Source organism: Anguilla anguilla, chromosome 14 (genome assembly GCF_013347855.1).
Source record: "Anguilla anguilla isolate fAngAng1 chromosome 14, fAngAng1.pri, whole genome shotgun sequence".
In the NCBI taxonomy this organism is placed as follows: Eukaryota; Metazoa; Chordata; class Actinopteri; order Anguilliformes; family Anguillidae; genus Anguilla; species Anguilla anguilla.
The window spans coordinates 22,834,355-22,861,043 of NC_049214.1; the positions used below are offsets into that span (position 1 = coordinate 22,834,355).

At 45.8% G+C, this 26,689-nt stretch overlaps 2 protein-coding genes across 5 annotated transcripts in view; one reads left to right on the forward strand and one right to left on the reverse strand.

The window, feature by feature from the left end:
* The window catches only part of LOC118212168 (gelsolin-like), a 29,977-nt gene extending 21,393 nt beyond the window's left edge, over positions 1 to 8,584 (reverse strand). The window contains exon 1 of one of the 2 annotated variants that reach the window (XM_035389811.1): positions 8,311 to 8,584. The gene's annotated coding sequence lies outside the window, so the exon portion shown is untranslated. The remainder of the gene's footprint in view (positions 1 to 8,310) is intronic. The other variant, XM_035389812.1, reaches the window with a different exon arrangement.
* A 1,741-nt stretch (positions 8,585 to 10,325) lies between these two features.
* On the forward strand, positions 10,326 to 25,379 carry LOC118213003 (ras-related protein Rab-14-like). Of its 3 annotated transcripts, none has more exons than XM_035391587.1 (8): positions 10,326 to 10,481; positions 16,284 to 16,342; positions 17,812 to 17,865; positions 18,987 to 19,164; positions 20,774 to 20,840; positions 21,828 to 21,915; positions 22,452 to 22,482; positions 22,621 to 25,379. In XM_035391587.1, exons 2-8 carry the CDS (start codon positions 16,291 to 16,293, stop codon positions 22,796 to 22,798), a joined length of 648 nt encoding a protein of 215 aa, XP_035247478.1. In that variant the 5' UTR covers positions 10,326 to 10,481; positions 16,284 to 16,290; the 3' UTR covers positions 22,799 to 25,379. The 3 variants fall into 3 exon arrangements, with proteins under 3 accessions (XP_035247478.1, XP_035247480.1, XP_035247479.1); XM_035391589.1 differs by lacking the exon at positions 10,326 to 10,481 and adding an exon at positions 10,750 to 10,904; XM_035391588.1 differs by lacking the exon at positions 10,326 to 10,481 and adding an exon at positions 10,947 to 11,034.
* The last annotated feature ends 1,310 nt before the right edge of the window (positions 25,380 to 26,689 follow it).

Below are 26,689 nucleotides of genomic sequence, written 5' to 3' on the forward strand. Positions count from 1 at the left end.
CCCCCCCACCCCCCATACTGAACCCCAGCTGCGCTCACTCAGTCTGGGACAGGCTCACCCGACCCCCCCCCCCCCCCAGCCCGAGTCATTGGATATGTGGGGGGCACAGAACCAATTGATTTGTGGAAAAATGCTTTCCCAGATGTTGCATTACTATAAACTACACGGACCAGGAATCAGACTAGCACATGCAACCAGTACACACACACACACACACAGACACATATATAAACACACACGCACACAAACAGCCACGTCCTGCAGGAATTCAGACCAGTCTAGCCTCCAGCGCTGTTTTATCGGAGGAGTTGTCACCTGAAATGCATGCTGGGAGTTCAGAGCTGGAACTGCTTCCCTATCTTCGGGGCTTCAGTAAGACCTCGGACGCTGCTGGGATAATCCCAACAGAACCAAGTACTCAGAACCAAGCGCTCGGACCCTGCCGAAATAACCACAACAGAATCAAGTACTCAAAACCAAGTGCTCTGACCCAGCTGGGGATAACCCCAACAGAACCAAGTGCTCTGACCCTGCCGGGAATAAGCCCAACAGAACTAAGCACTCGGACCCTGCCGGGAATAAGCCCAACAGAACCAAGCGCTCAGACTCTGCCGGGATAACCCCAACAGAACCAAGCGCTCGGATCCAAAAATCACAGGGGCTCCTCAGCCAGCACGGGACAGGCAGCGTGTAAAAACAGCCCCATGATTTATGCAGCGTCAATTAAACTCCTAACAGAGAATAGATTAATCTGACAGGTAAAAAAATCACACGGCTGGGGTGCAGCTAACAGACGGTGCGTGATTGTATTTAACGCAAAGGAGCCGTTTCCAAAAATAAGACTGCAGCTGTTTACATAAATGCCCACGCCCCCTGCGCACCCAGTCTGCAGTAATTGCTGTTTGCGAAGCCAGTCGCCTGAATAACAGGCTTGTCTCTCCGTGACCTGGGCATTCACCGTGCTTAACACGCCAGCTCTGCCCCGGTGACGCAATGCCCCGAAGGGGGCAAGATTTGGGCCAATTCAGCCACAGCGGACAGAGGTTGCTCTCTGAGACACACAGAGAAGTTTCTCATCTAAAAGTTGCGCATGCGAAAGGAAACCACGCTGGGCAGATCTGTGATGGCGTTGGGGGGCTTTACCGGCGGATACGGAAACGCAGAACATCGCCAGTCGCCCCCGCGCCTCGTTTTTAGCGTCTGAGCCCCGCAGCTGCAGACCGGCGCGAGCTTACCACACCTTCACCCAGAGCAGCTTAACACCATCACACCTTAACACACACACACCTTCACCCAGAGCAGCTTACCGCCACCACCGCCTTAACACACACACCTTCACCCAGAGCAGCTTAACACCATCACACCTTAACACACACACCTTCACCCAGAGCAGTTTAACACCATCACACCTTAACACACACACCTTCACCCAGAGCAGCTTAAAACCATCACACCTTAACACACACACCTTCACCCAGAGCAGCTTACCGCCACCACCGCCTTAACACACACACCTTCACCCAGAGAAGCTTAACACCATCACACCTTAACACACACACACCTTCACCCAGAGCAGCTTACCGCCACCACCGCCTTAACACACACACCTTCACCCAGAGCAGCTTAACACCATCATACCTTCACCCAGAGCAGCTTAACACCATCACACCTTAACACACACACCTTCACACAGAGCAGCTTAACACCATCACACCTTAACACACACACCTTCACCCAGAGCAGTTTAACACCATCACACCTTAACACACACACCTTCACCCAGAGCAGCTTAACACCATCACACCTTAACACACACACACCTTCACCCAGAGCAGCTTAACACCATCACACCTTAACACACACACCTTCACACAGAGCAGCTTAACACCATCACACCTTAACACACACACCTTCACCCAGAGCAGCTTAACACCATCAGACCTTAACACACACACCTTCACACAGAGCAGCTTAACACCATCACACCTTAACACACACACCTTCACCCAGAGCATCTTAAAACCATCACACCTTAACACACACACCTTCACACAGAGCAGCTTAACACCATCACACCTTAACACACACACCTTCACCCAGAGCAGTTTAACACCATCACACCTTAACACACACACCTTCACCCAGAGCAGCTTAAAACCATCACACCTTAACACACACACCTTCACCCAGAGCAGCTTAACACCATCACACCTTAACACACACACCTTCACCCAGAGCAGCTTAACACCATCACACCTTAACACACACACCTTCACCCAGAGCAGCTTAAAACCATCAGACCTTAACACACACACCTTCACCCAGAGCAGCTTAACACCATCACACCTTAACACACACACCTTCACCCAGAGGATCTTAAAACCATCAGACCTTAACACACACACCTTCACCCAGAGCAGCTTAACACCATCAGACCTTAACACACACACCTTCACCCAGAGCAGCTTAAAACCATCACACCTTAACACACACACCTTCACCCAGAGCAGCTTAAAACCATCACACCTTAACACACACACCTTCACCCAGAGCAGCTTAAAACCATCACACCTTAACACACACACCTTCACCCAGAGCAGCTTAAAACCATCACACCTTAACACACACACCTTCACCCAGAGCAGCTTAAAACCATCACACCTTAACACACACACCTTCACCCAGAGCAGCTTAAAACCATCACACCTTAACACACACACCTTCACCCAGAGCAGTTTAACACCATCACACCTTAACACACACACCTTCACCCAGAGCAGCTTAACAGACACCGTCTGCTACAAAGCCCTTTATTTAGCGGGGTAATTCAGCTTAAGTGCTTTGACGTGCATAAGGGTGCATTGGGAGTGGCCCCGACTGAGAATCAAACCTGCAACCTCTGGGACACAGCAGGTCTCTGCGCAGTTGCTCCTGTAGCAACAAGGTTTTTCCCACACCCCGTCTCCTTTAGTCTGAATTTTGCATAATTCTGCATGTATGCTTTGTCTTATCTTAACGATTCAGTGTACCAAATGGTTAAAAACAAACTGTGTAACATCTGGACGTAAAATATGTATTTAACCCATGTCTGATCTGGATGTGACATGTTTGCGAGATCGCTTTCTTAGTATGGCGTGATATGAAAACCCAGCAAACTTCCCCAGGAGGGGTCATTACGGTTTATTTATTAATTAAGTCCCAGACAGGTCTGGCCTTGTTAAGCCTCCCAGCAGGCATTGCAGCGAGGCGTGATGCTGGTGGACGCTACACCACCGTGGGACACCAGGGGGCAGCTGGGCGGGGCGGGGGTGGGGGGGGAATGACTCGTATTTTTCCACAGCTAAGCATCCCATCCCAAAAAAGAAGTTCCTCTTTGTCTTTGGAGGAACTCATCATCGCTGTCTTTTTCTGATTGTACCTCATGAGCAGCCATTTTAACCCCCCCCCCCTCTCCAATTTCAGCCCTGCATGCTTCTCCCAATCCTGCTCTGGGCTCAAACAAACCAAAGGAACACATTTAACAGGAAGCATTTGGCAGATTATTGTGTTGTAAAAAGAGGAGAGAGCGAATAGGCTTGGTTGTTTGGCCCATGGCTTAGGAAGAATTAAGGTTCAAAGTCCATGCTGAGCTAGTTCCCCGGGAGGAGGGTAAAGGCCTGAAATGTCCTCTGATAAAGACCTCAGTCACTTTTTTTATTCATGAACATGTAAAATCTTGACTTTTGACTTCAACACACTTAGTAGATCACTTGGCACACAAATGAGGAGCACAAATTAAGTTGGGAGCTGTTGGTTGTGTGTATCGGTGCATAACCTTCTACAAGTATATGCACAGAAGAGACAGCCACACAGGCATTGCTCCTCAGTCAATTAACAAATTAATATCCCAGCATGCACAGGGTCATGTATTAAAACGGCAGATATGCCTGCCTGCCTACAGGTACTGGCTGGAATGGGGGTAACTGTTGGAGCATATCTGGTGGCAGCTTCTGTGACTAAGTCACCTTGCTGATGCTTCATGAGGAACGGCATCTAAGGTGGGATTTCTTTACGGAATATTCCACACAGAGCCCAATGCTAAACACAAAGCCCAGCACTACACACAGAGCCCAGCGCTACACACAGAGCCAAGCGCTGCACACAGAGCCCAGCACTAAACACAGAGCCCAGCGCTACACACAGAGCCCAGTGCTACACACAGAGCCCAGCGCTACACATACAGAGCCCAGCGCTAAACACAGAGCCCAGCGCTCCACACAGAGCCCAGCGCTAAACACAGAGCCCAGCGCTACACAGAGAGCACTACACACAGAGCCCAGCGCTACACACAGAGCCCAGCGCTACACAGAGAGCACTACACACAGAGCCCAGCGCTACACACAGAGCCCAGCTCTAAATACAGAGCCCAGCGCTCCACACAGAGCCCAGTGCTACACACAGAGCCCAGCGCTACGCACACAGAGCCCAGCACTAAACACAGAGCCCAGCGCTACACGCAGAGTCCAGCGCTACACACAGAGCCCAGTGCTACACAGAGCCCAGCACTACACACAGAGCCCAGCGCTACACACAGAGCCCAGCGTAAAACACAGAGCCCAGCGCTACACACAGAGCCCAGCGCTAAACACAGAACGCTACACACGAAGCCCAGCGTTTGACACAGTGCTGGACACAGTTCTCAGTACTCAGTGCTTAACACAGCCCCAAGCACTCAAAGCAGTACTTAAAGCTGCTCAGTCCCGACATCCTTTTACTGAAAAATAGACTGATATTTTCTCCAATATTTTGAAAACCTTTCCTCTTCGCTGCAAAGGTTGTGGCAAGGATTCTTACCCATGAAACCATGCCCAAAGCACAAGAACGGTGTTTTAAAATGTATTATTTATTGTATTATGTTACTGTACATGATCTTTGCTTTCTTTTAATACTGTGACCTACCTACCACCCAGGGACAACAGATGGAGCTTAGCTTTTAGCTGAATCTGGTGCAATATATTTATTGTGTGCTGTCCCTCTCAAATAAAATAAAAGCACCACCCAAATACATTTTGATTCCTGTATACATAAGAATACAAAATAAAGTACATAATTTATCCTCACCAGGGAAATATATTTTTGAATATTACTTTAAATAACGAATACAGAAGCGTCGTACAGAATGACATCAGAGACAGCACTCTGGCCAATCAGGTGAAGCCGGCCTTACATTTCCTCTGCTAGCACGGATGTGTCAGTTGCATTGACTGGCATTCCACTAATCTAATCTGTCTGACAGCTTGGCAGTGAAGCTGCTGCTTAAATTTTCAGTTTGTACTGAAAAAAACAGCTAGACGGACAAGGGCAAATGTACATCTTCATTTATACCCCAAAGTGCTGACGCTTCTTACATTTGGACAAAATAGCCATCGAGGTTCAATTCTGAAAACAACTGTCAGTAAGTGTCTAAAAATTAGCCTAAGGGACAAAATGCAGAGTAACAGTAATGGCTCCCACGGAATGGTGAGATAAACGCTTAAAGCGCGCAGACAAGATTGCAGACGATGTCAAACGCGCCCTGACTCGCCCGGTCCAATAAAAGAGCCCTCGGTTTCGATTTCAGAGGTAGGGAGGGACATTAGACCTTTTAAACTGGCTAAATTTCCAAACTGGCCAATTATACCTGGCCACCTAATCATCCCCCTTAAAGGTGATTGGACATGCCTGCCTTTTAAAAATCCCTCCCAGTTTATCCCTGGTTCACCACAGCCGAAGATAACTGGAATTGCTTGTTACTATTTCTGATTACTGTAAATAAGGGTTTGGGGGAAATGAACAACAATGATCATAATCATAGCCAGAATCACACTCAGAACTTTTGAACTATCGTTTTTGCTAAAGAACTACAGTTGTGGCACTCCACTCACAAATATACTAAAAAACACAATTATCAGCGTGTAGCTACATATAGCAGTAATACGGTGTAGAGTACTTGTTGCTGGACAATTAAAAACATTTAAATTATTTTTTCTATTCCAAAGCCTCATTTTTTCGAAACCTTTGACAGGATGGCACAAAGTTAGTCAGAGCAGCAAATGTGTTTATTGGGCGTTGTAGTCTAGGCCCATTTTAAGGGGGTTTGTGGGATCAGTCCCTTCTAACAAATCCATCCCTTCTATATGACCCTGATACTTTTCTGTTTTTTATCTGCAAGTGTGCAAATGGGATGTAGTTTATTATTTGTATTTTTACATTTTCAATTTTCATATTTTAGGTATTTAGTCAACACTCAAGTCCTCTGTGGAGCAAGTCCACAGAGGGCGTGTTAGCAAACATGCAGGGATTCTGGTCACCCTATAAACTGCAATTCACTATTTTAGCCTTTTCATTACAGCACTACAAGGACTGAAAAAAATGTTAAATATTTAGTTTTGCATTCCTTTCCAAGGAAACTAAGTTTGAATTTAATTACACCCACCATTTGCTTCTTCTCTGGATGATACAAAAATGTGGGTCTAATCAGGATATCTCTTAAATTGCGTTTTTAAGTATTGTCCCGCAAACATACTACAAAGGATTCTTATGGCGGTTAAAGTGAGCGACGAACTGTGGATCTATAACAACCAAGTGGGCGGGCATTTTTTCCCTGGCTCACCGCGTGCATTGTTTAGCCTGCAGCAACACTTCTGCATTTGGTTTGACACACGTATAATGAGTTGAATGCCTCTTAACGGCAACCCGTCAACATCACGCGTGCTCTTCCTCAAACGCTGTCTGGAGATGGGCCTATATTTAGAAAATCAGCCCGTTTAGAGTTGTGTGTGTTTCCATGGTGATTATTATGTCAATATTAGTCGGGGAATGCCCAGCAATTACATTGGGAATGCTCAGTTACTCCACGGGGAATATGTTCACGCCACACCCAGTTTGCGTGAAAACTTAATAGGCCTGCCGATGTCCACACTGTTATTTAATGCAAATAGGTTGGTTTGTGTTGTTTCAAAATTTAATCTCAGAGGGGATGCCATAATCAATGCAAATAGATTTGGTGTTGCCCTCGCAGTCAGTTTAATTAACTGTAAATGTTTTATTTTTAGTCTTGTGTCGACTTGCTTGTGGCACGAGTCGCGTTTACCCTGCCCTTAAGTAAAACTTGTACGTGCTCAAAACGATGCTACAGTTACAGTATTTGCAGTTGCAGTAGCCCACTTAATAACTGAAATAGAAGCTTTGAACAGGACTACTTATTTACGTTTTCATATTATTCTACTTCATATTAAGCACAAGGCTTTAAAATACGCGTTAATAAACTCATTTATTCAATAATTATTATTTCTGATCCATGCTTAAGTGGCGTATAGATATGATTTGTGAATATTTAATTAAAATGAGCAATGCATTTTATCTGCACTGGAATTACTTGTGGTTCTTCAGCGTTGCTCTAAAGTGCAGGCTTCAACTTCCCAATGATGTGTCATTTCGGTGAAGCTTGGTGCTGGTTGACTTGGTAAATTATTCCGGATTGTCTGTTCCCTACGCGTTACGTCATAATATGCATTAAATATAAACTGGCATGAACAGACATTAAAGTCATTATGGTTTGTAAGTTTTGCGAACCACTAATCCTTTATGAAGTGGAAATGGCTACGTGGAAATGTTTCACATTTAGGCCCAATAAAAGTGTGTCCCCTTAACTGCTTATTCCCTTCCGTTTCGATTCTTTCCAGTCCTTGTAAGGCAACATTCTCGTATTCGCTTTCTTATCCAGGAACCACTTTTATGAAAGAACGTTATAGGCTGAACGGTAAATCAGTTCAGACGGCTGCACCACCGCTGCATGGGATCTATCGATAAGCCGCACGGACTGGCTGGATAACCACAGACCTCATACTGATGTACGGCTGAAGTAAAGAATATTTTGCTGGAAACAACAAATGTTAAAGCGAGCGTCGGGGTGTAGAAAACTGTTCGAAAAGTCAGAAACCAGCCTATCGTCCAATAGGCTGCAGGAGAAAACTTATAAAAGTGTGAAGTCGGACTCAAACTCGCTAATCTGTGTTAGCTAGAAGGAGGCTATGAATTCAAATACAATTTTCAATAAATATCCTTGCTAAATAGGAAAACAGCAGACAATACGATGAAGACGTGTATAAAGACATAAGGGATGTAACGGGTCGAGAAACCAATTACACTGGCACCTTTGATTGCTATCTTTACATTGGCACTGGCTGATTCTCCGAAATGAAAAGATAAAGAAACGTCGCAATAAACTGCACTGATACGATGCGTAAATACATTCGTATAGCGGACCTTTTTTCCAGACGCCACCCTTACCTGATGCTGAACGATTATAATATTTCGGGACCGATCCGCTGAAAATCTGTTCCTCCCGGAGTGATCTTTGTTGGGTGGTGTGTGTCGCTTCGGTAGGACGTTTTTATGCGCGTGGGCAGGGACAACTCCCTTCTGAGTCACAGACAGACAGACAGACTAACTGCGCTGCCCGGAGTGCGCTCGAGCCGCGGAGAGAGCAGGGGTAATGATGGATCCCTCCCTCTATGCGCGGCCGGTCTCGTGTCCCCCCTGCAGCCGGAGTGCCGGTATAGCAAGGTGCTCCACTTAGCACACCCTTCCGAAATGCAGACAGGGTCTGATGAATACACTACAAAATATGTTAGCTTTGTCTCCCGTTTGAATACTCACATTACCTTTTTTGTGCATTTATTATCTTATAGCCTATTTAAATTGTTAATCCGTGCGCAAAACGTTATTTAAAAAATGTTTGTAGGCTACAGTTAAAAATAGGCCTTACATACAGCTTTTGTCGTTAGTTGTTTGTTCACTCAATAATCTTCCATTCGTTTGATGAAAATGTAGGCTACTTGTGTGTTGTCTCTGACGCATAAGCAAAGTTCCCCTCATTCATCCTGGCGCAAAGTGGTTGTACATGACTGTTGTGCGACTTCGCAAGGGTGCCAGCGAGGTGTTGCCTCAGTAGCCTACATGAAAACAAAAGTTTGATTTAACTTATGTCCATTAAAACTAGGTTTCTGAAATAGTTAGTTGTTTTTTTTTTACTACATTTTACTAACGTGTTATGTCTAGACTATGTTATTCTAAAATACGATTTGAAAGAACCTTGTTCAGCATAAGAGTCAGTGACTGGAGCCCGCTTACAAATAGCATTTACATTCCATGTAGCTTTATTTTTATTGCATTGCCAACATATTTTGCACTTGAAACAATGTGTTCTTCATTAACATTATGCAAAACATCACTATAAGAAACCTAACTTGTCCTCAACTTAAATATTATGGTCTTAGGAAAGTTAAATTGTTAAAAAGAGCTTGGTTCTCTGTTTAAAAAAATACACTGTATTGTGTTTCTGTCCATGTGACTGGCTCATTATATTCTCTGAAACGACAGCCCACACGCAATGTCAAAATAACAGTGTTTCAAAGTAACAGTGCTTCACCATTGTCAGAATATTACATCACCAACCAAATAGGCCAACAAGCTGCACTACTACCATACGTCATAGTGAGAACGGTAATGCTTCCAAAACCACCAACAAACTTTGCTGTGACAACAGTGAGTTTGTTATCATAAGCCTATTTTAGGCTATTTTTTCCGTAATTTTTAAGGTTTAAAACTTAAGGCATTGCAAATAGTGTTATTGAAGTTATTGTTATCACAGTTATGGACTGAATATGAAAACACAAATAACTCGACAGTCATTTCGATAGTCGCGGATTGTCTACAGGTCTAGACTGCCGTTTGCTTTTCCAGTAGCATTTACTTACTTTATAGCGCCCTCTAGTGCCAATTACATTCCATCGCCATATAGATTCAGTTTATGAAACAGGATTAAGGATGTTTTTGAATTATTGGCTACATTTTTATACCGCACTCAAGGTTGTTTTTTTAAATCACACATTTATACCATATTTGACCTCTTTTCCGATGGGGCCATGTCTGAAAAGAAAAAAAATGACGATAGCCTACTACTGTGCTACTATTACCACAGTTATCATCGTCAGTAGTAATAGTACCAGTAGCAGTAGGCTAGTAGTATTAGTAATATTATTCTTGCCTGTTATTATGCAAACCAAACTAGTGTAGGCTACAAAACTGATTTACTGCTATTTCACAGCAGGTAGCCCAACGTGTATTTATTGTAAATGGAAATAAATCTCTGCTTTTCATAAGCAGATCAAATGTAGGCTATGTTTTGTAAGAGCGCAGTTTGATCACAGATTAATACATCGATGTGTCCCGGCTCTGCCCATCCTGTGCCCGCATTGTGCCCGAATAGGGCTGAATTTGCGGCATATTCTGCGTGTATTTGCCCTTTGTCCCATAAGCCCATTGCATACGACAGAGGAAACCCTGTGTATTGCCGGCCACCATCTTGGATAGGCAGTCCCTTCAACCCAGGATAACCTGCAGATCTCATCAGAGTCGGGATAGCACGTATAAAATCTACAAATACTCTGAAAACAACGGTAAGCAATGAGAAAATACATATAACCGTGCTGAGCTGTTTACGGTCGAGGATAACTTCCCGCGCAGAGATGGCCAACGGGGCAGCTGACTCTCAGTTATGTGGCTAGTTAGCTCGCTAGCTAGCCAGCTAAAGCTAACTTATTAGCTAACAATATGTGGCTATCGCTACCTTAGACTGCTGTTTCTGAAAATGCGCTAGCTAACGTTAGCTTTCTATCCATTGTCATTGTCAAGAAATTTAGAAATGAGAGGATGACACCACCCAAATCATTGATTGTCTTCATAATCTCAATTGACTGATTGGGTAAAATGTCTAGCAAATTATATGTGGGTGCAACTACTGGGATCAAACGGGAGATTATTCGCTTGCTTGCTAGTTGGTCGTTGGTTGCTTAGACAGCAGAATATCAAGGGGTTCTTCGGTAAGTTAACGTTCACTGCCGGGATGGACGGATAGCCAAACACCCGGAAGAGCTAGCCATTTAGCTAGCTACTTGTGATTTTTTGTTTGTAACACGAGCTAGTGAACGACAGGGCAAGATAACGTTACCTGTGAGTGGTAGTACTACTAGCTAGTTAACGGCTGTTCAACTAGTTGTTTATATCGTTGGCTGTTATTCTTGTGTATACTAGTACGTCGCTAATTAGCATTAGCACGTTGTATCTCCAGTGTCGGCTTGGCAAGTGCCTCTTCGTCGGCATTTGCAGGCGTTCACGCCGGATAGCTAGCCGAGTGTTACTAGCTTGCACTATATTTGTCGGTGTAAAGGCGTTACCTAACTAGCCTGTTTTAGGGCGATGCTGGGGAGCCCTAGGCATCAGGCCATACTGGTAGGTGCTTAAAAGATTATAGCACTAGCCTATGCCGTTTTTCCTGGTGGGTATCGGGGTCGCAGTCCACTGCCTAGCTAATCTGTCACACCTAGGCATAGCTAACTGAACGCCCCTGCTAGGGTGAGTTTTGCTCCGACACACGACCCGCTGAATACACTGCTAGCTGGCCGTTGTGCAATCAGTGTCACTTTGGTCCGCTTGTTAGCAAGCTGAACGTATGTTGTATAAGTAGTGGGTAGTTATTATTCATCGGGCTTAAGCGTTGGCTCTTTATATGTACCTTATTGACCCGATCATTTTGACTTCTCTTTAAATATAGCGAGCATGCTAGTCTTGTTCACTCGCCAAATTAAGTGGGATATGTCTACATCATTGGAAACGGCTAGCCTCGCAAACCGTTGCTGGCTAGCTTGTTGTTTACGTCTCTTTTCATTAGCTTGATGGACCCCCTCCCTTCCAGCCGCTTTCGTACCGGGACGGCCTATCTAGACAGCCAGCTAATACGGTAACGCCGGGTAGCCTTGTTTTAGTTGATCATTATGGCACATGACACAGCAGCCAGACCTCGGCAAGCCCATCTTGGTTTTTTTTATCAAGAAAGCGGAGCTGTTGTTTATTGGTTTGCTACGTTCTGTAATGTTAGCTAACAAACCTTCAAACCTTGATTACCTCGCTGTGTTACTTGTGTTTTTTGAAGGTTGCACCTAAAAAATAAAATTAAAAAACTAAATTATATCCCGTCCAGCGATAAGCCAAACAAATGTTCAATCAGCTCCGTGACTGCTATTTGTATGAGTAGTTTGACATTCATTGAGCTTTTCATATGCACATCGGTTGAGGTTTAAGTTGAACTGATTAAGTGGGTTAAACCACCCAGCCCGAGGCGACAGTTTATTATTATTTACTGATATCTATGTACACTCGTCTTTGTAAAGAAAATGTCAATGACCGAAATAATCTGTCTATCTGTCTATCTATCTATCTATCTATCTATCAAAAAGTAAATCTGTGCAGAATTGATTTTTGCAAGCAACCCCTTACAGCCCCGTGGTTAACCAAAATAGTATATTCCCTCAAAACATGGTTATCGTTCTTTACAGCTGACTTTGTTGAATTTAGGGTTTGTTCCCAAAGAAAATATCACTTCAGTACAACGGAACTGAGGAACATTGGAGGTTATCGCTATCAGAATCCCTTACAAAATAGATTTAGGCTGGCTAATGTGTTCTGTGTATAAAGTATGTTATGGTAAATGGTAAATGGACTGCATTTATATAGCGCTTTTATCCAAAGCGCTTTACAATTGATGCAGGACATTGGTTATGGGCGCGGTAAAATTGTAATAGGTATTGTAAAATGCATTATATTTTGAATATGGGAAAATAATGATGCATGGGAAACGGATTGCTCTCTGTGTGCTCTGTTTGTTTCATGAATCAAGCAGCGTAATTTAACGGAAATTGAATTTCAGCTTGGCTAAAAATGGATCTGGATTGCGTCTTTTCTTGGACCTGAACCATCAAATGCTAGAGCTGTATGTAGGCACCTTTCCGCTGTGTTTGTTCTGCAGCAGGTATAGTGTTGTGAATCTGAGAGAGAGAGAGGAAGAAGAAGAATCCAGGAAACAGCTGGAAGGTCACATGCTGGCTTTAGCAAGTGTGTAGCCCGGCCCCCCACAAGAAGATGACTCAACCCCCCCCCCCTTTTTTTTTGTTTTTTTTTTTTTGTTTTTTTGGGGTGTCACAATTAAGATTTTCAGAGGTTGCTTGACAGGATGGATCGCTCACACTGTACAACTGTATTGCCCATAGTGGACATCGACATGGAGGCAATCGAACAGCCGATGGACTTGTGAAGCAGGTTCCCTCAGGGTCGAGTTTACACAATTTGGTCCTTTAGCAGATGTTCTCAGGCAAAGCAACTCACATTTCGCATTCAGACGCTGAAAGAGCTAGCGGTTGGTTATAAGTGCCGCCATCAAGGTTAAGACACCGTTGTTCAAGAGTGAAATGGGGTTCAGACACACTGGCGCGTCACCCCAGTTGGTGCTGTAACGTAAATAGCCCGCTCCGTTTATTTTGCGCGGTTTCTTTACTCTTCGCTAGGCGCAGATAAGTGGACGCGTCTCAAGCCGATTTTAGGAACTCAGTGCAAAAATGTGGAAGGGGCCCTCTAACGAACAGATCACGGCTGGCTTCCTGTTCGTGGTGTGGCTTCAGAGAGTCCTTGTTTTGAGGAAAGCTGAGGTTGACTGAATGTTTTGCTTGCATGTACGGAAGCTGTCAAGTTTGTTCATTAAAAAAAGACTTTACTGACTGATTTACTACCTAAACTTCTGAAGAGATGTTGGTTGGTGTTGGTGCACAATAGACACCGTTAATTACTGCAGGGACTGAGAGAGGGAGAAGTGGTTATTGGAAGAGATTCAGGAAGCGTTTGACTACAGGACATGTTACAGGAAGTGTTTCATTACAGGGAGAGACCGCAGGGGGTGTTTGGCTACAGGCCGTGTTTCAGGAGGTGTTTGATGGCTTTCAAGTGTTTGAAGAACAAAGATGGTTGAGATATAAAGGAAGAATAGTATTTTGTTAAGGGATGCTGTTGTTAGCAGACATCTTGGTTGCATTATTCTGCATTTTTGCATGGAAAGGTTAGCGGTCTGTTGATGGAGCACTAGTTCTTCCGCCCTTGCTCTGAATTATTCCTAGTTGTAAATATTTCAGTTCAGCTCTTGGTGTTTATTTAGACTGTGTGTGCATCAGATGGTGCGATAGCCACTGCTTGTTTGACCAGCTCTTCAGTGCACATCTTACTGGCTCTTTCCAGGTGTAGTTGTGGTAATCATCTGCCTGCCAGACCGGTTATGCTACACTGTGCCGCTTATGCACAGATACAGCTTTCATGATGCTGCCGTCTTCTGTAATTGTGTGAGTGTGTGTGCGTGCGCGTGTGCGTCTGTGTGTGTGAGTGTGTGTGCATGCGCGTGTGTGTGTGGGTGAGAGAGTGTGTGTGTGTGTGTGTGTGTGTGTGAGAGCGAGTGTGTGTGTGCGTGCGTATGTGTTGGATGTGTACTGGTGAAAGGCTTCACTCGAAGTTACAGAGTAGCTTCGCAACTGTCACCAGCACATGTAACTGCCTGAAGTATCGGAGTCAGTTTATCGCCTCCGAATATTCCCTGAAACCGTGTGCATTCTAGTGAATAAAATGTAGCCTGATGCACAAGTAGGAACCCACTAGTGATCCAAAAGTACCGCAATGCCTGTTTTCTTTGGTTGGGCCAAAAATAAAGCCTGCTTTGTTTTTGTGTGGGTGTGCAGTAGGGCTGGGTATGGTCAGATGACTCACGCTGAAATATAACGATATGGGGGTCACAATGCAATACATAAAAAGCATTTTGTAAAATGAAATCAGATATTATTGAGGGAAAATGTCACTGAGTGCAACAGTTTGTTGTGAATGGCTAAAGCAACTTAAAGAATCCATATAATGGCAAAAACAATTAAAAATGCACAGAGATTCAGTGAGTGCCCACACAGTAGGGCTACTTTGTAAACAAAGGGAAGGGTTACGCATACTTAGCTTAGTTTTAGCTTTCATACTGAAGTGATTTTACTTGAAACAGCTCCTCGTCTGTAAATCAAATGCGTGGAAGTAAAACCATTGAGCGAAAAGATTTATGACCGATGCAGAATGCTGTCCCATTCGTGCCCAAAATAAACTTGCCAACTGAAGAATCCGAAATGGTCCAGAATATTCTCTGAAAGACTTTCTCAACGTAAAAATAGTTAACGCATCAAAACACATGCTTTTGACTGATCATGGATCGAACATGGCCAAAGTCATTTTAGTTTGTTTATTGGTTTATCTCCTTTTTTACCCCCACACATCACTGGCGTGATTCCTTTTGTGTAGATTAATAAATAATATTAATAATATAAAAATAAACGCAAGCTCACTGTATTGTTCTTTGCATAATATCTTTGTTTTATGTTTGTTCATAAGCACAGCTGTGGTTGTGTTGTTGTCCGTTTGGAGATTTTGTAATCATTCATATTTTCTTTTTCCTGTCTGGAAGTGTGGGTGAATGCAAATTTATCATTTACAGCCATCCATTTGCAAAGAAAAACAAAGAGGGTTCACAAAGTGTGTTAGTGGACTGTGCTTCCCTAGCAACCAGCTTTGTCTATAACTCACGCACTGCTGTAGCTGATTTAATTGATAGACTGCGTGCATTAGATTATGTGATCAGGTTTCCACTGAGTTAATTTCCCCCCTGGGCGGTTGTGAGGACACCGGTTGAAATCCTCTCTGTGGCTGTGTGATTGACACCCGAGGCACTGTTCAGCAGAGGGTTCTGGGAGTTGTAGTGTTATGGCCTCGATGGCGGAGCGGTGAGCGGTAATTAGCTGTTTGCTGTCAGGGCTTTCGTATGTCTGTCCTCATCCGATCTCTCTGGCTTCGTGGCTCCTCTCTGCTTTCGTATGGGGGTCTCCATCAGTCTTCATAGAGGCTCCGTCTGTGAAGCTGGGTGTGGTAGTTACGTACCCCGTGTTTGGAGTGAAGCTGGGTGTGGCAGTTACATACCCTGTGTTTGGAGTGAAGCTGGGTGTGGTAGTTACATACCCCGGGTTTGGAGTGAAGCTGGGTGTGGCAGTTATGTACCCCGTGTTTGGAGTGAAGCTGGGTGTGGCAATTTCATGCCCTGTGTTCGGAGAGAAATCGAATAACAGCGGGGTCTGAGTTTGACTAACGATACTGTGAGAGAGATGCTGAGGGAGTCATTTCCAGGGGACCAGTTCGATACGAGCCCCTGACCTAAATTCTCTCTTCCTGCAGGTTTGGCCTGTTTAACTCGTCCAGTGCAAAGCCTGCCTCCAAAATATGGTCCCCCTGAAACAAGCAGTCAAGGTTTCAGTTTCACTGCAGATACATTGCATCTAATGACTCTCTTTCTCTCTGTGTTTCAGAGCCACAATGGCCACCGCTCCCTACAACTACTCCTACATCTTCAAATACATCATCATTGGTAAGTGTGATGGAGAGGAGAGTCAGACTGTCAGCCCGCGGCTGTGTCCGTGGTTTTGAGTCCCGTTGAAGCATGTGCAGATGACACTGACATGTTGAAGCACCGTGTCATCCAGCTATGACTGTGCAGAAGGGCCCATCCTGCCTGTGCTTCACTGCTGCAGAGCATTCAGAGCTCCTGCAGATTCTACATTATGCCCTGGTGGGCAGTTGGCCTCACTGTATGAATGGGCTCCTCTCTGTCCGGCTCTGGCTCTCTCCTGTAGTTCTGTGTGGCCTGCAGAATGTCAAATTATCACAGGCGTACGGGCCAGTATATCTAGAGAGTGCACACGCTAGAATTGGAGTGCGTGTGCTCTGAGGGGAGAGTGCACGCTCTCAGGAAAAGGTGTGAGGGTGTTGGTGACGTTGGCTGAGAAGGTGGGGGTGGGGGGGAGGACAGAACTGCTGATAAAGAAAGAGAGAAACACTCACATGAGTGTCAACTGTAGAGCTTCTCACCAGGAAAACAGTCAGTCTCTTCCCCTGAGGATATCTGAATCATTCTCACAAATGACACTGTTTACACAAGCTCACGAACGCATTAAAAACAGCCTACACGTTGCAACCTACGCCTCAGTTTGCGCACCGTGTAGGTTTTTAATGCATTAAAGTGCCAGTCTAAATAAAGGTTTTTTTTAAAAATAATAAAACGTGCAAGTTCCTGGGTGAGGATTTTTATAGAACTTTTTTGAGGATGTGAATTCTCTTCTTTGGGTGTATTATGACTACCCTAATCCCAAAAGCAGTAGTGATTGTTTTGGAGTACCTGAAGTGCTTCCCATGCATGCCTTTCTCATAAATTAATCGTTTAAGGTAAGTGCATTGTGAAGCGTAATTGGAGCAGTGTAGTCAATTCTGATGACATCACAGTTGTAGCTCTTGATGAAGTGTAGATTAGGGCTGTGTGCTGGGTTCTAGAACAGAATGCCCTCGTGGCAGTGTTCTGGAGTGACTGTGATGTCACAGCTCCGGCTCACTCTTACCCAGGTGAAGTTTTTATGCACCCGCTGCTCTTGGCACTGTTGCCAGGGTTTGCAGGGTGAATCCAAAGATGCTGAGAATTCCTCCAGAATTGGGGGATGTGTTGGTTTCGCGGTTTCGACTCCAGAAAGGCCTACTCCTCCAGGTTTCCGGTTCCGCCTGTGTTTTCTGTGGCGGTGGACAGACCCCTGTGTGCACTGAACACCGAATGTGTCTACATTTCATTTTATTCCCCCTGACAGAAATTCAGAAGCGTCACGTTTACAAAGCTCCTAATGGAGGAGCGTGCTTCCAGAGAACTCCGCCTGAATTAGGGGTTCATTCCAGTTCCTCCTCTCCGGATGAATCCTTTGTATTACCTAATTAAAAAACAATAAGCAAAAAGTCTTGTCTGTTAATTTATTGTTGTTTACTGTGCTAATAATGGCCATTTTCTTTACTGTGCAGGGGATATGGGTGTAGGAAAATCATGTTTGCTCCATCAGTTCACAGAAAAGAAGTGTAAGTACCTGTTTATTTCCCTAATGACTGAATTCAAGCAACACTGTTATTCATTTGGAAAAAAAAAAAAGTAATGTAAAATACATTTTTTTAAATGCTTTTCAAATAACTTGGACTCACTCATAGAAGTAAGCTGGTCACTGATTGTATTTCCTGTTTGCTCACAGTAGTAAGGTGGTCTCTGATTGTATTTCCTGTTTGCTCACAGTAGTAAGGTGGTCTCTGATTGTATTTCCTGTTTGTGCACAGAAGTAAGGTGGTCTCTGATTGTATTTCCTGTTTGCTCACAGTGAGGTAGTAAAAGGGAATTTGCTTCACTTGTATGTCCGCTCAGCAGGTTAAGCAAAAAAATAATACACATTCACAGCTACACCGCAAGCTATGAATAAATGAAAGATAAGCATGGTCCAGAGGTGAATCATGAAATACATTCTAAAAACAAGCTTGTCCAGTATGTGATATATAAACTGTATTAAGGGAAGCTCAAAGAAAGCTTAAAAGATTTATTTGACTGGTTAATGAGCTGAATGAGCCTTGTTCGAGGCATTTGGTTTCAGGTGCTTGGAGACAGGGTTACAGACTCAATGTGTGGAGAGGGATCAACAGTACTGTGTGAGGGAGACCCTTGAACTAATGTGCACACAGTCACTGGGGTAGATGAGTCTGTCTTTGGTTACTGTAGGCTGCTCAAGCACAGATCCAGGCCCTGAATGTGTGTGTGAGTGCAGTAGTGTAGATGGATGTGTGTGTGTGTGTGTGAGTGCAGTAGTGTAGATGGATGTGTGTGTGTGTGCGTGTGCGGTAGTGTAGATGGATGTTTCTGTCTCTCTCAATTCAGTTCAATTCAATTTGCTTTATTGGCATGGAATACATACAGTAAATGTTGCCAAAGCATTAGATAAAAAACACACACAAATCTCTGTCTTTCTGCTTCATGCTCTTTCCCCAGAGCACACTGCCGAAACCCTGAAACAGACACACGGGGCGCTTTGTGGCTCTGAATTTAAGGTTGAGAGTGTTGTTCCGTCCCGTGTTGCGTTCGCGTTCCCGCACGAGCGGACAAACGGCAGCTGGCCTGTCTCACCTCACCTCTCCCCCCCCCCCCCCCCCCCCCCCCCCAGTCATGGCGGACTGCCCCCACACGATCGGCGTGGAGTTCGGCACGCGGATCATCGAGGTGAGCGGCCAGAAGATCAAGCTGCAGATCTGGGACACGGCGGGGCAGGAGCGCTTCCGCGCCGTCACGCGCAGCTACTACCGCGGCGCCGCCGGCGCCCTCATGGTCTACGACATCACCAGGTAGGCCCCGCCCCTCGCCTCCCTTCCGCCGGAGCCCATTGGCTGCCCACCGCAGCGTGGAAGTGTGGCCTGAAGGTCTTTAACAAAGGTCCATCAACAACAAAGGTGTTTCAAAGGTCCATCCTGGTGAAGCCATGTTTTTAACTGAAAACATACTTTACAATGCGTATGTGTGTGTGTGGGCACGTGTGTGTGTGTGCGCGCGTTTGTGTGTGTATGTGTGTGTGTGTGTGTGTGCACGCGTTTGTGTGTGTGCGTGTGTGTTTGTGTGTGTAGGTGTGTGTGCGTGTGTGTGTATGTATGTGTGTGTGTGTGTGTGTGCATGTGTGTATGTATGTATGCGTGTGTGTGTGTGCACGCGTGTTTGTGTGTGTATGTGAGTGTGTGTGTTCATTTTGGAAGGTCAGCAGAGTACAGGTATGAACTCCAGTGTGAATACGTGTGACCTGGGATCGTCCAGCCGGGCTCTTTTGGGATCTGCATGGGCTGGTTAAAGTCACTGCATCTGACCGAGACCCAATACAAGTGCCACTCATCCATATTCTTCTTTTACAGTCACGTTATAGACTCAGGCTCAGTGCTCATCCTTAGCAGGTTAGCCAGGGCTGACAATGGTTTGTTTGGGGTGGTTGATTAGTTACACAGTGGATTGTCCTCAATATGAATATTAGTAATATATTTGAGAGGAAGTGCTTAAGCTAAAACAGCGGATCTTGTGTGCAGTTTAACAAGGAGTAGTTTCAACCCCTTTCTCTCTCTCACTCTCTCTCTCTCTCTCTGTCTGCATGTGGAAAGGGAAGTTACTGTTTGTGAAATGGGTTTCCTGCTGTCTGATTGGTTCTAGCTACAGTATTCCCTGAGTGACTGTCTCATTGGCGGAGTCTGTATTTAACTGCTGGCTTCCCTCACAGTTCTTCTGCTGAAAGGTGTGATGTGTAAGATGGCTGTATTTTTCCCCTAAGAGAGCAGGCATTCTCTCCTCCGTTTTTACTTTATCCTGAGAGAGGGTTACAGGTGGAGGTGGGAAGTGTCACAGCCGGGAATCGAACCCGCAGCCGCGCTGAAGGGGGCTCGTTCGCAGGGCTGGGAGTCGGCTGCATCACCGACTGCGCCGCGGTCTCGCGTGACGTTTCGACGTTTGTGGCACTGTTGTGTAACGCTTCTGTTCCTGCGACCGGCGCCATGGTAGAGAACGGAGACGGATATGACCCCCCCCGTCCCGGCTGATTCCTGGGCCGACTGAGGCTGGCAGGTTTTTGGGGATACCCTTACTCTCCTGGGTCGCCCCTGTCCCCATCGCCGGAGGTGTCTCACACCGAACAGAAGACGTAGGCCTGGTTGAAGGACCTGCATTTGTCCTGCTGGTCACATAGTCTGCAGTATTGTTCATGAATTAATAAAATTGCACTGTGAATTAAAGGGGTCCATTTTGGATGTCTTACAAGCACTTGATTTGCTTTTGTTGGAAATTGGTCAGTGGTGCAGTAGCACTGTTCTCGCTTCTCTATAACACCCGAACCACCTTCAGTGTCGTCCACCATGACCTCAGCGCCGTTTGCCCCACCCTGTTGTCGTGGTAACGAGCGTCCCGCCTCTGTGTGATCCACAGGAGAAGCACATACAACCACCTGAGCAGCTGGCTGACCGACGCCCGGAACCTGACCAACCCCAACACGGTGAGTGCCCCACACACACCTGCACCGCACACCAACCTGCACCGCCCACAGGCCTTTCATTCATTTATTACACCCACCCCAACACTGAGTGCCCCACACCAACCTGCGCCACACACCTCCCACTGTTTGACTTTTCATTTCATATTTTTGTTGTGCGGAATGCCTGAGCACAACCTTCTATGTAGGACATACCCCAGCCGTATTAAACGTATCGTTTTATTATGTTTTTTTTTTTTTTTTTTGGAAAGCACTTGACCAGTAGCTCGAGATGTACTGTGGAAATAAAGCTTATTATCACGAGAGAGTGCGTGCGTGAGTGAGTGAGAGTGTGTGTGTGCATGTGCCTGTTTGCATGTGCACTGGGTTAGCAGCAGTACACTTGTTTTTTTAGTGGCAGTGTGCTGGGTTATTGTTTAAGCAGCAGTGTGCTGGGTTGTTTTGGCAGCTGTGTGCTGGGTTGCTTTGGCAGCTGTGTGCTGGGTTCTTTTGGCAGCAGTGCATTGGGTTGTTGCTTTAGCAACAGTGCTGGGTTGTTTTAGCAAAATTATGCTGGGTTGTTGTTTTAGCAAGTGTGCTGGGTTGTCGTTTGAGCAGCAGTGAGCTGGGTTGTTTTGGCAGCAGTGCACTGGGTTGTTTTGACAGCAGTACGTTGGGTTTTGGCAGCAGCATGCTGTGTTGTTTGTTTTGGCAGCAGTGTGCTGGGTTGGTTTGGCAGCTGTTTGCTTGGTTGTTTTAACAACACTGGGTTGTTTTGGCAGCAGTTTGCTGGGTTGTTTTTGCAGCAGTTTGCTGGGTTGTTTTGGCAGCAGTGCGCTGGGTTGTTTTAGCAGTTTGCTGGGTTGTTTTGGCAGCAGTGCACTGGGTTGTTTTTGCAGTTTGCTGGGTTGTTTTTGCAGCGGTTTGCTGGGTTGTTGTTTTAGCAGCAGTGCGCTGGGCAGTTGCTTTAACCTCAGTCCGCTGTACCCTGACGGCTGGCCCTCTCTGCAGGTGATCATCCTCATAGGGAACAAGGCCGACCTGGAGGCCCAGCGAGACGTCACGTACGAGGAGGCCAAGCAGTTCGCCGAAGAGAACGGTGAGAAAGTCCCCCGCCCATTGGGTGAAGCCAGATCTCCCCCCCCACCGTGGGTGACGCCCAATCTGCCCCCCCACCGTGGGTGACGCTAGCTCACCTGCTGATCCGTCTCCCCAGGCAGAGGCGCTGGTTCTCTGCCCTGGTTCTCTATGCTGGCTCATCCCATGTTCTGAATGTGATCACTGCCTTTCATGTGTCAACAGGGAAGTTAAATATTTGTCCGGCTAGCTGAGCATGCTAGCAGCCTGTTTTTCCAGTTATTTCCTCTTAAGATGGTTAATCCTGATCCTTGTGTGCGGTTGTTGCTCCTGTTTGAACGCACTTGGATTCTTTGTGTAAGCATGTCTGTATTAGGTGCTGAGCTAAATGAATGTGTAACGATGATGATGATGATGGTCAGTGCCCACCAAAAGCTGTTCAGAGGGGGCCCCAGTGACACCCCCAGAGCACATGTCCACTTGAGTAGAGGTGACGGGGGGGGGGCACTTTAAAAACCACCTGACCGCCATCTTGCGCTTCTTCCTTTTGTTTTCCAGGCCTGTTGTTCCTTGAAGCCAGCGCGAAAACGTAAGTCCTTCTAGAAGGTTCTCTGAACCTCCCGCCCGTCCTATCCCGTCCTAAGCCTGGTGTCTGAAAGGGAGTGGTTTTGTGGCGGTCGCTGACCCCGCCCTGCGCCTCTCTGCTCTGTCCCGTCCTGTCCCGCAGGGGCGAGAACGTGGAGGACGCCTTCCTGGAGGCGGCCAAGAAGATCTACCAGAACATCCAGGACGGGAGCCTGGACCTGAACGCGGCTGAGTCGGGCGTGCAGCACAAGCCCTCCGCCCCGCAGGGGGGCCGACTAACCAGCGAACCACAGCCCCAGAGGGAAGGCTGCAGCTGCTAATGTCCGCCCGCCCCCCCTCGCCTCTGACCTTTGACCCCCGCCCCCTCCCCCCCCCCCCCCCTTGGCATCCACTACCATCATCTCCCTCAGCCCAGGAGCTCCAGCCCTGCCGGGCGGAGTTAGGGTGGGGCACGGGGGGTGGGATGGGGGGGGCTTGGCATGCTCAACCTCTCTCTCCCCCCCCCCTTCGTCTCTGTTCCTCCATCCTCCCCATCCGTGTGTCGTCCTCTCCTCCTGTCCTACTTCCTCCCCATCCTGCTCGAATCCCCCCCCCCCCCATCACTCCCTCCCCTGCACTAGTCATCTCTGTAGGGTCTGGGTTCCAAACAAGCGTAACCAAGCAACTGAATAACAGATGACGGTGGCATTTGAGGAAAAAAAAAATAAACAAAAGGCTTTTTTTTTTATTTTTCTTTTATAGCTGTTATATAAACATATATATCTATGTCCATTTCATCCACCGATTTTGAAAAGCAACCCGATGAAGTAGGTTAACGACACTCGGTTCAGTTCCAAACTCTTCTGTATCTTTCTGTCACACTTGCATGGTGTAATTTAGGGTTATTTTAACTTAAATTAAAAATGAAATGTAAATGATTCTACTTTGCTATACTGTATGATCTAGAGGGAATTCGGAGAGAGCAGGAAATAATGTCCTTTAAAATGCCGCCACGCCCCCTCTCCCTGTGTCAGGTGTGTATGTGTGTGTGTGTGTATGATTGTGTGTGTGTGTGTGTGTACGTGTGTGTGTGCACGTGCATGCTGTCCAGCATTGTGTCGTCCACCTTACATCTGAGACTGATGAACCAAACGCACCTGCTCTGCCCATAATTCAGAGGAACCTTTTTCAATTAAATATCTTTCTGCACTGCAGGATTTGGCCACAGTGTGGCGCCACAGGTGTAGCAGGGGGAGATCAGTAAACCCCCCCCCTCCCCATGCCCTCCCTGAAAAATCACAGTAGTTTATTTTGACCTCCTACAGAATGGGGGGGGGGGGGGTAGCATGTCCTATAATGCATTCACCCATTTCCCTTTGAACGTGTGTGGTCCTGGGGTGGGTGGGGTTGTAGGAGACCCTTGACCCTTGACCTTTGAAGGTTATAAGAAGCTGCATGTCCTCCACAGGCCATCTATAATGCACTGTCCTCCCCCTGCCCACCTAGAAACCAGCCCCCGACCATATCAACATTATTGTCCTTTGCAGCTATTTTTTGGTTGTTTGTTGCCTTACTGTTGTTATTAATATTATTTCTATAATTATTTAATCTTTCTTCACAGCTTGCTCTACTTACTGATGTTGGACAGGTTTCTGTTAAATAAACTTTGTTTTACATTCTTCCTGTACATTTTCTTTGACGGACCTGGCTTGGCTTCCATGTTGAAAAGGGTAGAAAAAAGTTTGTGTGTGTGTGTGTGTGTGTGTGTGGGTAATGTTTAAAAGAGAGTTTGTAAGGCATTTGAAGCTGTAAATCGCCAGTCTGTACTCTTGCAAGCTTGTATATTAATGCCATAAAATGCATCCCACCGAACAATCCACCAATGTGAGGTTTGTTACGGTGATAACTGTACATGTTCCATTAAAAAAATAATAGAGACCTCACTGGCTTGTCAACATGTATGTAGTGACGATGGGTATTTTACACAGTGCTGGACCTTTAGAAGTCTGTGCAGGTGTTGATGTGTTGGGAAATGTATGTGAGCTGGGTTTCAATCAACATTTGCCCTCAAGTTTCACTAAATTTAAAGAGTTGTATTTTCCTTCACAAACTCAGTTCTGGCAAGTTACTTTTAATGATTTGCTGAATCAAAGCTGCTTAAAAAAAAAAAAAATTATATTAATAAAATTCCTACCTTTTGTTTGTCAGTAAATGCTTAACATTGAAGTTAAGGACTAACTGAATTCCAGCCCTAGTGTCTGAACACGTCCCATCTCTTACCTCTCAGTGGCGACACCCGGTGGCCATTCAGTTGTTTAACAATTCTGGCTTTTAATTGTTTACTTGTAAATCAAAGTTAAGGACAAATGTTGATTGAGTCCCTGCTGTAGCCAATGAACAAATGGGACAGGTCTTGTATCTTTCCCCCCTCAGTTGTGACACCTCGTGGCCATATGGTGTATTGCCCCCCCTTTAATTTTAAGGATGGGGGGGGGGGAAAAGTAGGTAGGTAGGGCTCCTCTTTCCCTTTTTACTTGTGAAGACCCCGTGCTCTTATTTTGCAAGGTTTCCCACCAAACTCCTTTGAACGGAGGATAGTGCTTTTGGTTATTATCACTGTATCCATTGGAGGAGGGGGGAGGGGCATGTTTTCCTGTCCTGTCTTAATTTGAGAGGGGTGGGATCAGGGTGCGAGGGGATTGGGGGGGGATGTCAGATGGGGTCTCCCCAAAAGCCGTGCTCTTACTTTCTTGCTCCCTGGGTGACCTCTTCTGGCTCCGCGCGTTAAAAGAAAAAGTAAATATGTATAAATTTTGAAGGAACTGTGCTAACATTAAAATGCGTTCTGCGTGTATATGATTTTAAAATGTCGACATTTGATTTTAATAATGATGATAATAAAATGCTCTAGAAAGAAAAACAGTGGCGTATAAATGTCTTGTGGTGTGGCTTCTTAATGGCATCATGTTTCCCTCTTAAAAGAGTCGATTCCTTGCATGAGGGGGGTGGGAGCCCCGCCTCCACCCCCACGCCATTTGATTTGAGTTTGTAAAAGTTGCTCCGTAGGTCCCTCCCTCCCTCATGGGGAACACATTTTCCTGAAGGACCCATAACTTCCACCATATTGCATTTTCTGCCGATTTAACTTTTCTGAAAAACATTTGTTCTCCTACAAAAAAAACAGCTTGTTTGCATGAAGTGTGATTTGGTGCATTTGTCTGTGGTTTTGTCAAAGGAGTTGAGCTCCACTGCAAAGCCAGTGACCGTGCATGTGGTTGTGTGCTCATCAGAAAAATCCCTTAAATGTAATCCTGAGCAAGCCTTCCACACTACACATATCCCCTTTGTTTGCCCAAATAAGGTCTGGACAGGAACAGGCCTGTAACACTCCCCCCACCACCAAGAGACCCCCCCACTCCTCCAGGAAGAGAGAAACTGCTTAGTATACTGCCCCATAATCTAGCGATAGTAATAAGATAGCATGTGATCTTGTGATTATACCAACAATTTCTCTGGATCCTGTTCTATGGAGGTTCCTCTGTGATCCAGACACTTACGTAGGCAAGCATATCTATATATAAATATCAGTTACGTTCTCCTCCATACGTAACCTCCTTTTATGGACATAACCTTCTTTTATCATCTCATAACACCTCAGTGTGCCTGTCTATGCATCACCTATCTCCTGCATTTCAGATATTATTCACAGTCCAGCACATTTATCATACCATCCCCAGTTATTTACATGCACACACGTATAATGCTTTCTCCCGGCCCATAAAGTGGGTGTAGGGTCAGCCGGGTTCCTGTGTGGCTCAGGGGTGCAGTGGGCGTCCTGGTCGTCTGTCGATTCTTGTTCCTGCCGGCCGCGAGTGTTGGTGGGTCAAAAAGGTCACAGGACTGCCCCACAGTTGGCAGGAGATTGCTGTGGCTCGGTTATATTGTCTTTCCAGCTGCCGGTTACAACCTGTGATATTTACAACTCAACCGTTGTCTGGGCAACGGAATTATTAAAGTACAGAGTGAAGAGGAGAAAGGTACAATTTGGTTAGAGCAGTCAAAAGTGCACCTTACAGGCGTACGATGTGGATGGTTGTATTGATAAGGACATCATACCTCTGGTGAAATGTGGTGGATCTTATGAGCGTTTCTGGCATCTGTGGATTCTGGAGCTTTTGTTAAGCTCAATGGAATGGAACAAATTCCGGCAAGGGCCAACACATTTCGGCCAA

What these genes read in the sequence shown, in the direction of transcription:
- LOC118213003 (XM_035391587.1), top strand. Translation starts at nt 16,291, where the DNA reads ATGGCCACCGCTCCCTACAACTACTCCTACATCTTCAAATACATCATC. An exon ending in CTTCAAATACATCATCATTG is followed by an intron (nt 16,343 to 17,811) that starts GTAAGTGTGATG and finishes TTTACTGTGCAG; the next exon opens with GGGATATGGGTGTAGGAAAA. An exon ending in TCAGTTCACAGAAAAGAAGT is followed by an intron (nt 17,866 to 18,986) that starts GTAAGTACCTGT and finishes CCCCCCCCCCAG; the next exon opens with TCATGGCGGACTGCCCCCAC.